Source organism: Hyperolius riggenbachi, chromosome 10, assembly GCF_040937935.1.
Source record: "Hyperolius riggenbachi isolate aHypRig1 chromosome 10, aHypRig1.pri, whole genome shotgun sequence".
NCBI classification, from domain to species: domain Eukaryota; kingdom Metazoa; phylum Chordata; class Amphibia; order Anura; family Hyperoliidae; genus Hyperolius; species Hyperolius riggenbachi.
In genome coordinates, this window is record NC_090655.1 from 226,055,292 (window position 1) to 226,072,407 (window position 17,116).

Below are 17,116 nucleotides of genomic sequence, written 5' to 3' on the forward strand. Positions count from 1 at the left end.
GAAGCCATAGGTGAGTAAAACTCATTTTTTTTGTTTGACTTAAGTGTCCCTTTAACCTCCCTGGCGTTCAATATCTGTTGGATTTCTGTGCAAAAAGTGGTGCAATTAATTTTCTTGAAATGTTTGCCTGTAACCTACCAAAATGTGTCAAGCAAGGATCTAGTATACATTTTGAGTATAACGTAATAAAAGTTTCAAACACAAAATCATGTCAAAAAATGAATTAAATTTAATTTTCCTTTTCTATCTGGTCACAATTTCTCCAAGTCTTCAGTTTTTTTTGGCCGAAAATGTGTTTTTTTGCATAAAAATTAGCGTCCATGTGCAAATTTTTTGCATCCCCTGGGTGACAGTGCTTCACGTTGTGACGATGCGCTGTTTTGCTATGCGAGGGGGGGGCGACAGAGGGACGAGGAGCTGCATGTGTGTGATATCACACGGGGGTCGAGGGAGCGGTACAAACAATGGGATCGGTGGGGGAGTGGTGTCACTGGGGGTGAGCAACCCCCGGTTGCCAGCTGTCGTACACATGCCACATTATCGGCTAAGGTGGTCATTATAGGTTGTTTCAGCCGACTTAAGCCAGGTGTGTGTACAAGGCTTTAGACCTGAGCAAGCATGCAGATCAGGTGCTCTGAATAGTCTGCCTGGATTAGTTGCATGCTCGTTTCAGGTGCGTGATTAAGACACTACTGGTGCATGAAAGATAAGCAAGACAGCCAGACAACCAAGATTGTTTAAAAGGAAATAAATTCTGTATGGCAGCCTCCATATCCCCATCACTTCCAGTGTCCTTTAAGACAGCTGACAGTTGCTGGGGATGTGTGATCAGTGACATCTGTGCTCTTCTAATCCCATCTGTGTGTTATGAATCACTGGTGAAAGTCAGCTGATCTTAACTATGGCCATTATGGTAATTCTTTAGTGATTGTACACAGGATGGGCAGAAAGTCCTATTGAGTTCTTCATGTGGTCATATTATCAACAAATGAGGTGGAACTAAATGTATCTCCTTTCTTTCCTGTAAGAAAGTAATTGGTGTACCTCCACCATTACCTGATGCACCAAGGCTGATGTGATTGTATATCATTTACATTGCATGTGATGCCTTTTGTTATATCATTGGCCTTGATTCACAAAGTGGTGCTAACCCAGTTAGAGACTTTAGGCGTGATAACCATTGCACCACGCTGGTGAAAAGCCAGTTTAGGCGTGATAAGTTTAGGCATGATAAGTGTAGGCGTGCTAAGTTTAGATCACGCGCAAAGGCCTGCACACAAAGCAGCGCCATTAAACTCTATGCGAAGTGCAACAGACTTTGCTAGCACAAAACTTTTAATCAGCTGTGCACTGCGGTGCTAACCCAGTTGGTGCTATAGTTATCACGCCTAAACTTATCGCGCCTAAACTTATCACGCCTAAACTTATCACACCTAAACTTATCACGCCTAAACTGTGTTTAGGCATGATAAAGGGCTTTTCACCAGCGTGCTAACCTTTAGCACTGCTTTGTGAATCAAGCCCCTTTTGAGAATGCATGTTCTATAACTATTAGTATTTTCCCCAGTAGTTGGACAGGATGTGGGGACCCCTCTGACAGGAAGATATGTGCACCCCATTATCTCTTCCCCAGCACTCCTGTCACACACACCAGAGCTAAATGATATCCGTCACTGCTAGAGCCACATACATGACTGCTGCCTACACACAGGAGAATGCATATTGTATAACTATTATTATTATTTCCCCAATAGATGGACAGGATGTGAGGAACACCTCGGACACCTCACCTCCAGATGATAATGCAGACAATGGTGTCACACAATATTCTCCAGGAGGAAACCCCATTACTGGAAATACACATCACAGACTTTACCATGAGGAGAGATCACCGGATCCCTCTAATCCTGAAGAACCTTCTTACAGATCACTTCCTGTTACCTCAAATATCCAGCCGAGATCTCACACTACGGATACCTCACCAAATCTATCTAATGCTGAGGAGTCTTCTGGCAATAAGTCTTTTACAATCAGACGGAGATGGGAGAAGAAATTTCCATGTTCCGAGTGCGAGAAATCTTTTAGCAGGAGAACACTTCTTTTTGCCCATCAGAGAACACACACGGGGGAGGGTACATTTTCCTGCGCAGAGTGTGGGAAATGTTTTACTGACAAGACACAATTTGTGAAACACCAGAGAGTTCACACAGGGGAGCGACCGTTTACATGCACTCAGTGTGGGAAAAGTTTTACTCAGAATGGAGACCTTCTGAGACACCAGAGAGGTCACAGGGGTGAGCGTCATTTTAGATGCACTCAGTGTGGGAAATGTTTTATTCAAAATGGAGACCTTCTTAGACACCAGAGAAGTCACACAGGTGAGCGTCCTTATTCATGTTCAGAGTGTGGGAAAAGTTTCACTGTCAAATCATCCCTCCTTACACACCAGAAAATTCACACAGGCGAACGTCCCTTTACATGTACTGAGTGCGGAAAGAATTTCATTCGTAAAAGCGAGCTTCTTGTCCATCACAGAAGTCACACAGGTGAGCTTCCTTTCGCGTGTTCAGAGTGTGGGAAAAAGTTTGTTTGTAAAAGATCCCTCCTTCTACACCACAAGACTCATACAGGTGAGCGTCCCTTTACATGTTCAGAGTGTAGGAAAGGGTTCATTTGTAAAAGATCTCTTCTTATGCACCAAAAGAGTCATACGGGTGAACGCCCTTTTTCGTGTTCAGCGTGTGGGAAAGGCTTCACTCTCAAATCATCCTTCCTCAGACACCACAGAAGTCACACAGGCGAGCTTCCTTTTATATGTACTGAGTGTGGCAGAAGCTTCATTCAGATCGGAGACTTGGTTAGACACCAGAGAGTCCACACAGGAGAGCGTCCTTTTGCATGTAGTCAGTGCGGTAAAAGTTTCACCCATAATGGAGATTTACATAAACACCAGAGAAGTCACACAGACCAAAGCACTTTTTCATAAATTATGCACAAAAATTGTATTTCATGAGAAAGGAATCTATCACAGACCCCTTGCACACCGAGGTTCCGAAAGGAACCTCTAGAGTCTAGACTACTTATGAAAACACACAAGCAGTGAGGCTATGAATGTCTTTGGTGGTGACCTCGACTCAGGCTCAGGGTGGAAAAAAAGAAGCCAGAAACGGTAATCCCGAGTCTGACTTGGGGTAGCCGCCGGGAGGTATGCAGAGACCTTACCTACGGAATACTAACATATGAATGCCTGTAATTCGACCGGCCCACTAATCTCTTCTTGAAGACGTCATCTTCCAGCTCAGAGAGAGAAGGAGGAAGGAGCAGCCTCAATCCCCCCACCCCGTGTCCCAGAATGCACCCCCCTTCTGTGCTACCCAAAGCACAATCTATAATGCAGAATGTAACTACAGCAGGAGCAGTACTTCTCTCATTTCCCTGAGTACAATACTGTGTGACCTCCTCTCCGCTCAACTCTCCTCTAGTGCCTGGCACAATCACAACAGGCATGAAGAAATGCCGGGCACTAGAGGGAGAGGTGCGTGGAGAGGTGGACTTATAGCATTGTACTCCGGTGGAGAGGTGAGAGAAGCACTGCTTCCACTGTGGCTATACTCTTCATTACAAAGCTCTACGGAGCTCATCCCTAGTCCCCCTGTGCCTCTTCTCTGGTGTTGTTAAAGGTGGCACAGGGGACTAAAGGAGGCACAGAAGGGAACAGAAAGAGGCACAGGGGATGGAAGGTGGTACATAAAGGAGGCACAGAAGGAGACAGAAAGGGGTGCAGGAGATGGGAGGTGGCACTGGTGGACTAAAGGAGGTACAGGGGAAGGGGGTGGCAGAAAAAGGCACAGGGGGGCTAAAAGTGGCACAGGGGGATAAAAAGTGATACAGGGACAGAGGTTGCAGCAGAGAGGGATACTGGAGAGGCAGAGATGGTACAACCACCAGAACACTGAAGGCAATGGGTGGAACAGAGGAGGCACAGGCAGTGGCGTAGCTAAGGAGCTGTGGGCCCCGATGCGAGTTTTACAATGGGGCCCCCCAGGCACTCTATACATAGCAATTGATACGGCGCACCAAAACCAGCCAATGGCAACTACAGTGTCAGAGGTGCAAGAAGGGGATGGGGAACAGCTTGTTAATGATCACCACTATTCAAAGTATCTATAGAAGTGATTATTATCAGCACAGGACCAATAGAGAACTAATACTGTAGTTAAGGGAGGGCCCTTTGGGGCCCCTCTGGCCCAAGGGCCCCGATGCGGTCGCTACCGCTGCACCCCCTATTGCTACGCCCCGCACAGGGAACAGAGGTGGAACAGTTCTGGCTTACAAACGGATTCAGGTTAAGAAGGAACCTACAGTCCCTATCGTGTTTGTTAACCAGGGACTATCTGTAATTGCCCCCCACAATAGAGATGTGGTGTTGATGAAAAATCTTCCCACCCAGAAACTATAGGTTGAGTCTGGTTGGTGGAGTCACCTGCTGGATCCATTTATTATTTTGTCCTCCAGCAAGAAAATTCTTCAGCCACTTTTCCTGATAAGTTTCAGTGGTGGCTTTAAAGTACAGGACATGGATCTCAAAAACTAGATGGCTATATTCAAAGTAATTGAACGTAATTATGGGCACTCGCAAACCCTGCTTGTCATCCAGACAACCAATATCTAGGCATATCAGGAATATATCCCCTATGGGAGTTCCTCCACATAAAGGTCTCTACCAGAAAGCAAAAATGGTAGATAGGATGAATAAATATGGAGGCCAAGGTAGGCATTTTTATAGCAACGGAGTTGTTTGATGTTGCCATTGAGTTCTCTGAAATCCCGGACTGCCTTCTCCCATAGATCCATAGGTTAATAGCACTGACAGGCTAACCTGATTTCTGTGGGGCTGCAGTGTGTATGGCTGGATGCGTGGGCTGGCCATGTATGTTTTTAATGTATTGACAGATCTGTCAAACTTTTAATATGGATCACAGTCTTAGTATGCACTAATATATTTTTTGATACATAATAAAGAGATAATACAGTGGTATTTTTTGGACATACACGCGTTGTCGTTTTCATATCCTTGATTCCTTATTGTGCTAGTAGTGTTGCGTGGTCCAAATACCTGTACACATCAGGTTTTTTCACTGGTTATCTCGCTTTAAACATCCTTTCAGGAGTCCTAATTTTTCCCCCCTTTTAGAACAATTTTTCCTTAATATTAGAGGCATTTTTAGGAGGCCTATTGTAGAATTTAAGGTACTTACGTTTTAGCCTTTTGACTATAGTATTTACTGTAACAGGTGCAGTAGCTGTGTCTTTCCATCATCTGGCCCTGCTGTTCTGTTTCCTGTCAGGTTAATAGACGATGGGCTAAGGCTCTTGTTCATTATCTCCAGGTTGTCTTCAGGCTTGTAACCCACCTCCCCCCGCCGCTCCTCCTGAATCCTGTCTGTTGTCCCCTGTGCTTTGCTCTGTTCTGCATGTAAGACCTGAGCTGCACCTCAAAGTGACCTTGAAGTGCCCTAAAAAAACAAAACTTAGATACTTACCTAAGAAGAAAGAAAGCTCTAGATCCCATAGAGCCCTCTCAGTCCTCTCGACGTCTCTTCATTCCCCTGTTATCCCCTTTCAAAATTCCCTCCTTCAGAAGCCCTTGGAAGTCTTTGGAAACACTCGTGTCCCCAAGAGCTTTAGAAGACCAGCAACTCCATACTGCACATGCACGACTACACGCTTGTGCAGAGTTGCTCTTCTTCAGAAGTATTTAGGGACCAGACTACTTCTGAAAGCCTTCACGATTGAGAGCTATTTGACCAGCAAGTCCAATGGCTTTAACGGAGGGACAGCGTAGGAACATGTAGATGTAGAGAGGACTGGTAAGGTTTTCAATTGTTTTAGGTTGTTTCAGAGTCACTTTAACAGAGGCGAAGGGGGATTTAATAACAGTCTTTCAGATCTGTATGGAGGAGTGAGGAGGAAGCTAAGAGGTCTATGGCAACTTTGAGCCAGTTACAAGAAATGATGACATAGTGGTCATGTATGTGTGACATTTTCACAAGTGCTCCACAATGTGGCTTGTATGGGAGTGTTGCTTGGAATAAGTCACTACTAAAAAAAGGCCACCTGAGGTCTCAATTGAGGCTTGCCAAAATACACCTTAAAGATTATGAGGACAACTGGAAAAAGTGTTTTTGATGACAAAAAGATAATACCGCTCACCATTCATAGAACACCATGCCTACATTACAGCATGGAGGTGGTAGAATCCTGTTGGGGGGGGGGGGGGGGGTTCTCTTCAGCAGGAACTAGGGCACATGTCAGGCCAGAAAGTTGTCAATGAGATGAAGGCTCACCTTCCAACATAACAGTGATGTAAAGCAAACAACAACATTTACCACACAATGTCAGAAGGAGAAAGAGGTCAATGTCCTTGCATAGCTTAGTCAGAGCCCAGACTTATATCCCATCGATAATCTGTGGAATGACTTGAAGATTGATGTCCACCAATGGCCACCATCCAATCTGACTGAGCTTGAGCAGTTCTGCAAATAAGAGTGAGCAAATATTGCACAGTATGTATGTGCCAGAGTTTGCAGAGAATTAGCCTACCAGATTCAAAGATGTCATTAAATCAAAAGGTGGTTCTAATAAATACAGATACAAATACACAGGTGGTGATACTTTACCCATTTCAGTGATTCTGTTTTTTCCTGAACTGTTGCTGTTATATATTTCACGTGGCTGTTATAAGTTGCATAATAAATAGTAAATAACACTGGAAGCATTTTGTGTGTGTGTTCATTTCAGGCTGCAAAGCAACACAAAATAGGAGTGTGGTTGGGGCTATGTAAAGCCTGAATATGTGCGAGAAAGCACACAGAAAACCAGACACAGATTTGCACAACATAGGTACTCAGTAGCTTGATAAAGAAAGGACCCTGTTAGACCCCAAAACAGTTGTCAGTTATTTGATGCAGTGTGTGGAGGAATACAAAAACCATTTGCATGCAATTCAATGGGGTGCTGACAACCTCCTTGATTAGATTGGACAGCGTGTGGTTGTCCACCATGGCCAAGCACACTACAGGATCGTGATTGAGGGGTGCTGACAACCTTGTTGATTAGATGAGACTGTCTACCATGGCCAAGCACTCTACAGCATAGTTCCCCAACTGTATCCTCAAGGCCCACCAACAGTACATGTTTTGCAGGAAACCGCAAACCTGCACAGGTGAGGTAATTAGTGTCTCAGCAGAGCTAATTAACTACCTGTGTGGATTTCCACAAAACATGCACTGTTGGTGGGCCTTGAGGACGGGGTTAGGAACACTGCTCTACAGGATCATGATTGAGGGGTGCTGACAATCTTGTTGATTAGATTGAACTGCATGAGGTATTCTACCACGGACAAGCATTCTACAGGATCATGATTGAGGGCTGCTGACAACCTTGTTGCCTAGATTGGACAGCTTGTTGTTATCCACATGGCCAAGCATACAGGATCATGAATGAGGGTGCTGACAAGCTTGTTGCCTAGATTGGACAGTTTGTTGTTGTCCACATGGGCAAGCATTCTACAGGATCATGATTGAGGGCTGCTGACAACCTTGTTGATTAGATTGGTCAGCGTGTGGTTGTCAACCATGGCCAAGCACCCTACAGGATCATGATTGAGGGTACTGACAAGCGTGTTGCCTAGATTGGACAGTTTGTTGTTGTCCACATGGCCAAGCATCCTACAGGATCATGAATGAGGGGTGCTGACAAGCTTGTTGATTAGATTGGACAGCGTATATTTGCCCACTATGGCCAAGCACCCTTCAGGATCATGAATTGGGGGGTTCTGACAACCTTGTTGCCTAGATTGGACAGCTTGTTGTTATCCACATGGCCAAGCATCCTACAGGATTATGAATGAGGGGTGTTGACAACCTTGTTGCCTAGATTGGACGGTTTGTCGTTGTCCACATGGCCAAGCATCCTACAGGATCATGAATGAGGGGTGCTGACAAGCTTGTTGATTAGATCGGACAGCGTATATTTGCCAACTATGGCCAAGCACCCTACAGGATCATGCTTGTGGTGTGCCATGTTGTCCTGACATATACTAGCCTGATGAAACAGAGAACGTTTTGTCTGAGAAATGCGTTATTTTATATTAATAAATAAGTTCCGTTTTATACCTCACTATCTTACTACTATAGTTTACATCAATGGTCAGCCGATGCTGTAGTGTTTGGCAGCCACGCACCATTGCTCAGTTACATATTAATGTACATCACCGACGATACATTGATGCCGCTCTCTCCTCTGCAACATCGTGAAGGGAGCGTGCGCCTGTATTTGACACCTGGTCTGCCTGCAGCCTCCCTGGAAGTGCTCGGACTTAGCGTGGTCCCCTGGTGGCCCTCCGGATTCCCTGCCTGGAGTTGGATCGTGAGCCTGGTCCCTGGCCCTTAAAGTGGACCCAAATTAAAAATACAAGATTTCAGAAATAAAATCTATTTTGTAAATTATAATAATAAATAGCAGCCTTTTTTCAGCTGCATGATGGCAAATATAAAATATTTTACATTTATTGGAGGAACCCCTCCCTTCCTTTCATATTGCCGGGACAGAATCCGGCAAACTGCTGGAGTAGGTAGTGTCTGGCAATGGAGGAATTGCTAATGGCTGCCACCTGTATAACCTTAGTAATGAAAAGAGAAGGGTGAAAAGCATGCACTGAAATGCTCATAGGCTTGAAGGAGTGTTTATTTATATTTGTATGTGTCAGAGTGGTGCAACTAAATATTTTGAATTAAAAAATTTTTTGGTTTGGGTCCGCTTTAAAGGGACAAATGCTGTCAGAGGCTGTGTCATACGAACAGCCATTTCTTAACAGGTGAAACCTGTCTTTGGCAGGGTGGATGCTTTTATTGTACTGCTACTCAGAGCGTTCTCTCCAGTGGTGCTCAAATACCCCTTTTTAAAATTCGAGTTTGGTCGAATTCGAATAGTAAATTATTCGAGGTCAGTCGAATATTCGAGTCGAATAAATTTTACTATTCGATTCGACCTCGGACTTCGAGCTCACTATTCGAGTCGGTATTCGAGCTCATTATTCGAGCTGACTATTCGAATTGGCCTTAAATAGCTTCCCAACACTTGTTTTGAGGGTGAATGATGCAAGAAACATATTTTTTTCCAAGTAACAACAGCAAGTGATTATGTGGGGATGTTCCTTTAAAAAAAAAAAGGTGAAAAGAGAAGTTGTGTCCAGAATTTTGTTCAGTACTGTATATACTTCTTCTTCTTCTTTATCTTCTATATCTTCTTCTTCTTCTTCTTCTATATCTTCTTCTTCTTCTTCTATATTGTCTTCTTCTTCTTCTTCTTCTTCTTCTTCTTCTTCATCTTCTTCATCTTCATCTTCTTCATCTTCTTCTTCATCTTCTTCTTCTTCATCTTCTTCATCTTCATCTTCTTCATCTTCTTCTTCATCTTCTTCATCTTCTTCATCTTCATCTTCTTCTTCATCTTCTTCATCTTATTCTTCTTCATCTTCTTCTTCTTCATCTTCTTCATCTTCTTCTTCATCTTCTTCATCTTCTTCTTCATCTTCTTCATCTTCTTCTTCTTCTTCTTCTTCTTCATCATCTTCTTCATCTTCTTCTTCTTCTTCTTCTTCTTCTTCTTCTTCTTCTTCTTCTTCTTCTTCTTCATCTTCTCCTATATCGTCTTCTTCTTCTTCACTTATTTCTCTTTTCATTTTTTTTTTTTAAAGAAATGCAGCTATTTTTGAGCGTAACAACAAATAGCTGGTGGCGCACGCATGTTGGAAGCGCCATTGTATGTGCTCCCTGGCAGTGGAAACACACAGACAGCAGGAGGTAAATTCAGCAGCAGGAGGAGGAGGATGAGTGTGTGGCAGCATGCAGTCAATGAGGCAGGCAGCGTGACATAATAGCCCTGGTACCTAGCGGTGATACCAGGGCTGTAAATAAACACAACAGGAGGTCCCAGACAGCGGTCGTGCAGCCCACATTGTGTCCAATACACAACTGGGACAACACAGTTTTCAACCCGGGCACCTCAGAAAAATTAAACCTTTTTTTGTAATGGTTTTGTAGTTTTGGTTTTACAACCAATTACACAGATATATAGCTATTTTTTGACGTAATAGCTGGTGGCAGAGTGGCAGCAGAAGGTAAATCTGTGTACCCTGGCGGTGGGAAACACAGACAGACAGCAGCAGCAGCAGGAGGAGGAATGGAGGAGTAATTATGTGAGCAGCTATTGTTTGACGTAATAGCTGGTGGCAGTGTGGCAGCAGAAGGTAATTCTGTGTACCCTGGCAGTGGGAAACACAGACAGACAGCAGCAGCAGGAGTAATGGAGGAGTAGTGTGAGTGTGGCAGCAGGTAGGCAGCGTGACATAATAGCCCTGGTACCTAGCGGTGATACCAGGGCTGTAAATAAACACAACAGGAGGTCCCAGACAGCGGTCGTGCAGCCCACATTGTGTCCAATACACAACTGGGACAACACAGTTTTCAACCCGGGCACCTCAGAAAAATTAAACCTTTTTTTGTAATGGTTTTGTAGTTTTGGTTTTACAACCAATTACACAGATATATAGCTATTTTTTGACGTAATAGCTGGTGGCAGAGTGGCAGCAGAAGGTAAATCTGTGTACCCTGGCGGTGGGAAACACAGACAGACAGCAGCAGCAGCAGGAGGAGGAATGGAGGAGTAATTATGTGAGCAGCTATTGTTTGACGTAATAGCTGGTGGCAGTGTGGCAGCAGAAGGTAATTCTGTGTACCCTGGCAGTGGGAAACACAGACAGACAGCAGCAGCAGGAGTAATGGAGGAGTAGTGTGAGTGTGGCAGCAGGTAGACAGCGTGACATAATAGCCCTGGTACCTAGCGGTGATACCAGGCCGTAAATAAACACAACAGGAGGTCCCAGACAGCGGTCGTGCAGCCCACATTGTGTCCAATACACAACTGGGACAACACAGTTTTCAACCCGGGCACCTCAGAAAAATTAAACCTTTTTTTTTTTAATGGTTTTTTGGTTTTGTTTGTAAAAGAAATTACACAGATATATAGCTATTGTTTGACGTAATAGCTGGTGGCAGAGTGGCAGCAGAAGGTAAATCTGTGTACCCTGGCGGTGGGAAACACAGACAGACAGACAGCAGCAGCAGCAGGAGGAATGGAGGAGTATTGTGAGCAGCTATTGTTTGACGTAATAGCTGGTGGCAGTGTGGCAGCAGAAGGTAATTCTGTGTACCCTAGCAGTGGGAAACACAGACAGACAGCAGCAGCAGGAGTAATGGAGGAGTAGTGTGAGTGTGGCAGCAGGTAGGCAGCGTGACATAATAGCCCTGGTACCTAGCGGTGATACCAGGGCTGTAAATAAACACAACAGGAGGTCCCAGACAGCGGTCGTGCAGCCCACATTGTGTCCAATACACAACTGGGACAACACAGTTTTCAACCCGGGCACCTCAGAAAAATTAAACCTTTTTTTGTAATGGTTTTGTAGTTTTGGTTTTACAACCAATTACACAGATATATAGCTATTTTTTGACGTAATAGCTGGTGGCAGAGTGGCAGCAGAAGGTAAATCTGTGTACCCTGGCGGTGGGAAACACAGACAGACAGCAGCAGCAGCAGGAGGAGGAATGGAGGAGTAATTATGTGAGCAGCTATTGTTTGACGTAATAGCTGGTGGCAGTGTGGCAGCAGAAGGTAATTCTGTGTACCCTGGCAGTGGGAAACACAGACAGACAGCAGCAGCAGGAGTAATGGAGGAGTAGTGTGAGTGTGGCAGCAGGTAGGCAGCGTGACATAATAGCCCTGGTACCTAGCGGTGATACCAGGGCTGTAAATAAACACAACAGGAGGTCCCAGACAGCGGTCGTGCAGCCCACATTGTGTCCAATACACAACTGGGACAACACAGTTTTCAACCCGGGCACCTCAGAAAAATTAAACCTTTTTTTGTAATGGTTTTGTAGTTTTGGTTTTACAACCAATTACACAGATATATAGCTATTTTTTGACGTAATAGCTGGTGGCAGAGTGGCAGCAGAAGGTAAATCTGTGTACCCTGGCGGTGGGAAACACAGACAGACAGCAGCAGCAGCAGGAGGAGGAATGGAGGAGTAATTATGTGAGCAGCTATTGTTTGACGTAATAGCTGGTGGCAGTGTGGCAGCAGAAGGTAATTCTGTGTACCCTGGCAGTGGGAAACACAGACAGACAGCAGCAGCAGAAGTAATGGAGGAGTAGTGTGAGTGTGGCAGCAGGTAGACAGCGTGACATAATAGCCCTGGTACCTAGCGGTGATACCAGGCCGTAAATAAACACAACAGGAGGTCCCAGACAGCGGTCGTGCAGCCCACATTGTGTCCAATACACAACTGGGACAACACAGTTTTCAACCCGGGCACCTCAGAAAAATTAAACCTTTTTTTTTTTAATGGTTTTTTGGTTTTGTTTGTAAAAGAAATTACACAGATATATAGCTATTGTTTGACGTAATAGCTGGTGGCAGAGTGGCAGCAGAAGGTAAATCTGTGTACCCTGGCGGTGGGAAACACAGACAGACAGCAGCAGCAGCAGGAGGAATGGAGGAGTATTGTGAGCAGCTATTGTTTGACGTAATAGCTGGTGGCAGTGTGGCAGCAGAAGGTAATTCTGTGTACCCTAGCAGTGGGAAACACAGACAGACAGCAGCAGCAGGAGTAATGGAGGAGTAGTGTGAGTGTGGCAGCAGGTAGGCAGCGTGACATAATAGCCCTGGTACCTAGCGGTGATACCAGGGCTGTAAATAAACACAACAGGAGGTCCCAGACAGCGGTCGTGCAGCCCACATTGTGTCCAACACACAACTGGGACAACACAGTTTTCAACCCGGGCACCTCAGAAAAATTAAACCTTTTTTTTTTTAATGGTTTTTTGGTTTTGTTTGTAAAAGAAATTACACAGACATATAGCTATTGTTTGACGTAATAGCTGGTGGCAGAGTGGCAGCAGAAGGTAAATCTGTGTACCCTGGCGGTGGGAAACACAGACAGACAGCAGCAGCAGCAGGAGGAATGGAGGAGTATTGTGAGCAGCTATTGTTTGACGTAATAGCTGGTGGCAGTGTGGCAGCAGAAGGTAATTCTGTGTACCCTAGCAGTGGGAAACACAGACAGACAGCAGCAGCAGGAGTAATGGAGGAGTAGTGTGAGTGTGGCAGCAGGTAGGCAGCGTGACATAATAGCCCTGGTACCTAGCGGTGATACCAGGGCTGTAAATAAACACAACAGGAGGTCCCAGACAGCGGTCGTGCAGCCCACATTGTGTCCAATACACAACTGGGACAACACAGTTTTCAACCCGGGCACCTCAGAAAAATTAAACCTTTTTTTTTTTAATGGTTTTTTGGTTTTGTTTGTAAAAGAAATTACACAGATATATAGCTATTGTTTGACGTAATAGCTGGTGGCAGAGTGGCAGCAGAAGGTAAATCTGTGTACCCTGGCGGTGGGAAACACAGACAGACAGCAGCAGCAGCAGGAGGAATGGAGGAGTATTGTGAGCAGCTATTGTTTGACGTAATAGCTGGTGGCAGTGTGGCAGCAGAAGGTAATTCTGTGTACCCTAGCAGTGGGAAACACAGACAGACAGCAGCAGCAGGAGTAATGGAGGAGTAGTGTGAGTGTGGCAGCAGGTAGGCAGCGTGACATAATAGCCCTGGTACCTAGCGGTGATACCAGGGCTGTAAATAAACACAACAGGAGGTCCCAGACAGCGGTCGTGCAGCCCACATTGTGTCCAATACACAACTGGGACAACACAGTTTTCAACCCGGGCACCTCAGAAAAATTAAACCTTTTTTTTTTTAATGGTTTTTTGGTTTTGTTTGTAAAAGAAATTACACAGATATATAGCTATTGTTTGACGTAATAGCTGGTGGCAGAGTGGCAGCAGAAGGTAAATCTGTGTACCCTGGCAGTGGGAAACACAGACAGACAGCAGCAGCAGCAGGAGGAATGGAGGAGTATTGTGAGCAGCTATTGTTTGACGTAATAGCTGGTGGCAGTGTGGCAGCAGAAGGTAATTCTGTGTACCCTAGCAGTGGGAAACACAGACAGACAGCAGCAGCAGGAGTAATGGAGGAGTAGTGTGAGTGTGGCAGCAGGTAGGCAGCGTGACATAATAGCCCTGGTACCTAGCGGTGATACCAGGGCTGTAAATAAACACAACAGGAGGTCCCAGACAGCGGTCGTGCAGCCCACATTGTGTCCAATACACAACTGGGACAACACAGTTTTCAACCCGGGCACCTCAGAAAAATTAAACCTTTTTTTTTTTAATGGTTTTTTGGTTTTGTTTGTAAAAGAAATTACACAGATATATAGCTATTGTTTGACGTAATAGCTGGTGGCAGAGTGGCAGCAGAAGGTAAATCTGTGTACCCTGGCAGTGGGAAACACAGACAGACAGCAGCAGCAGCAGGAGGAATGGAGGAGTATTGTGAGCAGCTATTGTTTGACGTAATAGCTGGTGGCAGTGTGGCAGCAGAAGGTAATTCTGTGTACCCTAGCAGTGGGAAACACAGACAGAGAGCAGCAGCAGGAGTAATGGAGGAGTAGTGTGAGTGTGGCAGCAGGTAGGCAGCGTGACATAATAGCCCTGGTACCTAGCGGTGATACCAGGCCGTAAATAAACACAACAGGAGGTCCCAGACAGCGGTCGTGCAGCCCACATTGTGTCCAATACACAACTGGGACAACACAGTTTTCAACCCGGGCACCTCAGAAAAATTAAACCTTTTTTTTTTTAATGGTTTTTTGGTTTTGTTTGTAAAAGAAATTACACAGATATATAGCTATTGTTTGACGTAATAGCTGGTGGCAGAGTGGCAGCAGAAGGTAAATCTGTGTACCCTGGCGGTGGGAAACACAGACAGACAGCAGCAGCAGCAGGAGGAATGGAGGAGTATTGTGAGCAGCTATTGTTTGACGTAATAGCTGGTGGCAGTGTGGCAGCAGAAGGTAATTCTGTGTACCCTAGCAGTGGGAAACACAGACAGACAGCAGCAGCAGGAGTAATGGAGGAGTAGTGTGAGTGTGGCAGCAGGTAGGCAGCGTGACATAATAGCCCTGGTACCTAGCGGTGATACCAGGGCTGTAAATAAACACAACAGGAGGTCCCAGACAGCGGTCGTGCAGCCCACATTGTGTCCAATACACAACTGGGACAACACAGTTTTCAACCCGGGCACCTCAGAAAAATTAAACCTTTTTTTTTTTAATGGTTTTTTGGTTTTGTTTGTAAAAGAAATTACACAGATATATAGCTATTGTTTGACGTAATAGCTGGTGGCAGAGTGGCAGCAGAAGGTAAATCGGTGTACCCTGGCAGTGGGAAACACAGACAGACAGCAGCAGCAGCAGGAGGAATGGAGGAGTATTGTGAGCAGCTATTGTTTGACGTAATAGCTGGTGGCAGTGTGGCAGCAGAAGGTAATTCTGTGTACCCTAGCAGTGGGAAACACAGACAGACAGCAGCAGCAGGAGTAATGGAGGAGTAGTGTGAGTGTGGCAGCAGGTAGGCAGCGTGACATAATAGCCCTGGTACCTAGCGGTGATACCAGGGCTGTAAATAAACACAACAGGAGGTCCCAGACAGCGGTCGTGCAGCCCACATTGTGTCCAATACACAACTGGGACAACACAGTTTTCAACCCGGGCACCTCAGAAAAATTAAACCTTTTTTTTTTAATGGTTTTTTGGTTTTGTTTGTAAAAGAAATTACACAGATATATAGCTATTGTTTGACGTAATAGCTGGTGGCAGAGTGGCAGCAGAAGGTAAATCTGTGTACCCTGGCAGTGGGAAACACAGACAGACAGCAGCAGCAGCAGGAGGAATGGAGGAGTATTGTGAGCAGCTATTGTTTGACGTAATAGCTGGTGGCAGTGTGGCAGCAGAAGGTAATTCTGTGTACCCTAGCAGTGGGAAACACAGACAGAGAGCAGCAGCAGGAGTAATGGAGGAGTAGTGTGAGTGTGGCAGCAGGTAGGCAGCGTGACATAATAGCCCTGGTACCTAGCAGTGATACCAGGCCGTAAATAAACACAACAGGAGGTCCCAGACAGCGGTCGTGCAGCCCACATTGTGTCCAATACACAACTGGGACAACACAGTTTTCAACCTGGGCACCTCAGAAAAATTAAACCTTTTTTTTTTTAATGGTTTTTTGGTTTTGTTTGTAAAAGAAATTACACAGATATATAGCTATTGTTTGACGTAATAGCTGGTGGCAGAGTGGCAGCAGAAGGTAAATCTGTGTACCCTGGCGGTGGGAAACACAGACAGACAGCAGCAGCAGCAGGAGGAATGGAGGAGTATTGTGAGCAGCTATTGTTTGACGTAATAGCTGGTGGCAGTGTGGCAGCAGAAGGTAATTCTGTGTACCCTAGCAGTGGGAAACACAGACAGACAGCAGCAGCAGGAGTAATGGAGGAGTAGTGTGAGTGTGGCAGCAGGTAGGCAGCGTGACATAATAGCCCTGGTACCTAGCGGTGATACCAGGGCTGTAAATAAACACAACAGGAGGTCCCAGACAGCGGTCGTGCAGCCCACATTGTGTCCAATACACAACTGGGACAACACAGTTTTCAACCCGGGCACCTCAGAAAAATTAAACCTTTTTTTTTTTAATGGTTTTTTGGTTTTGTTTGTAAAAGAAATTACACAGATATATAGCTATTGTTTGACGTAATAGCTGGTGGCAGAGTGGCAGCAGAAGGTAAATCTGTGTACCCTGGCGGTGGGAAACACAGACAGACAGCAGCAGCAGCAGGAGGAATGGAGGAGTATTGTGAGCAGCTATTGTTTGACGTAATAGCTGGTGGCAGTGTGGCAGCAGAAGGTAATTCTGTGTACCCTAGCAGTGGGAAACACAGACAGACAGCAGCAGCAGGAGTAATGGAGGAGTAGTGTGAGTGTGGCAGCAGGTAGGCAGCGTGACATAATAGCCCTGGTACCTAGCGGTGATACCAGGGCTGTAAATAAACACAACAGGAGGTCCCAGACAGCGGTCGTGCAGCCCACATTGTGTCCAATACACA

At 45.4% G+C, this 17,116-nt stretch overlaps 1 protein-coding gene and 1 long non-coding RNA gene across 2 annotated transcripts in view; both read left to right on the plus strand.

Moving 5' to 3' along the window:
* Positions 1 to 17,116, plus strand: part of LOC137536851 (oocyte zinc finger protein XlCOF7.1-like) — a 65,593-nt gene that overhangs the window by 7,684 nt on the left and 40,793 nt on the right. The window contains exon 7 of the mRNA XM_068259037.1: positions 1,755 to 2,980. Coding sequence (XP_068115138.1) covers positions 1,755 to 2,980 — 1,226 coding nt within the window. The remainder of the gene's footprint in view (positions 1 to 1,754; positions 2,981 to 17,116) is intronic.
* On the plus strand, positions 3,895 to 6,731 carry LOC137534694 (uncharacterized). Its single transcript, XR_011024378.1, has 3 exons — positions 3,895 to 3,985; positions 4,305 to 4,774; positions 5,219 to 6,731. It is a non-coding gene; the product is annotated as an uncharacterized lncRNA (long non-coding RNA).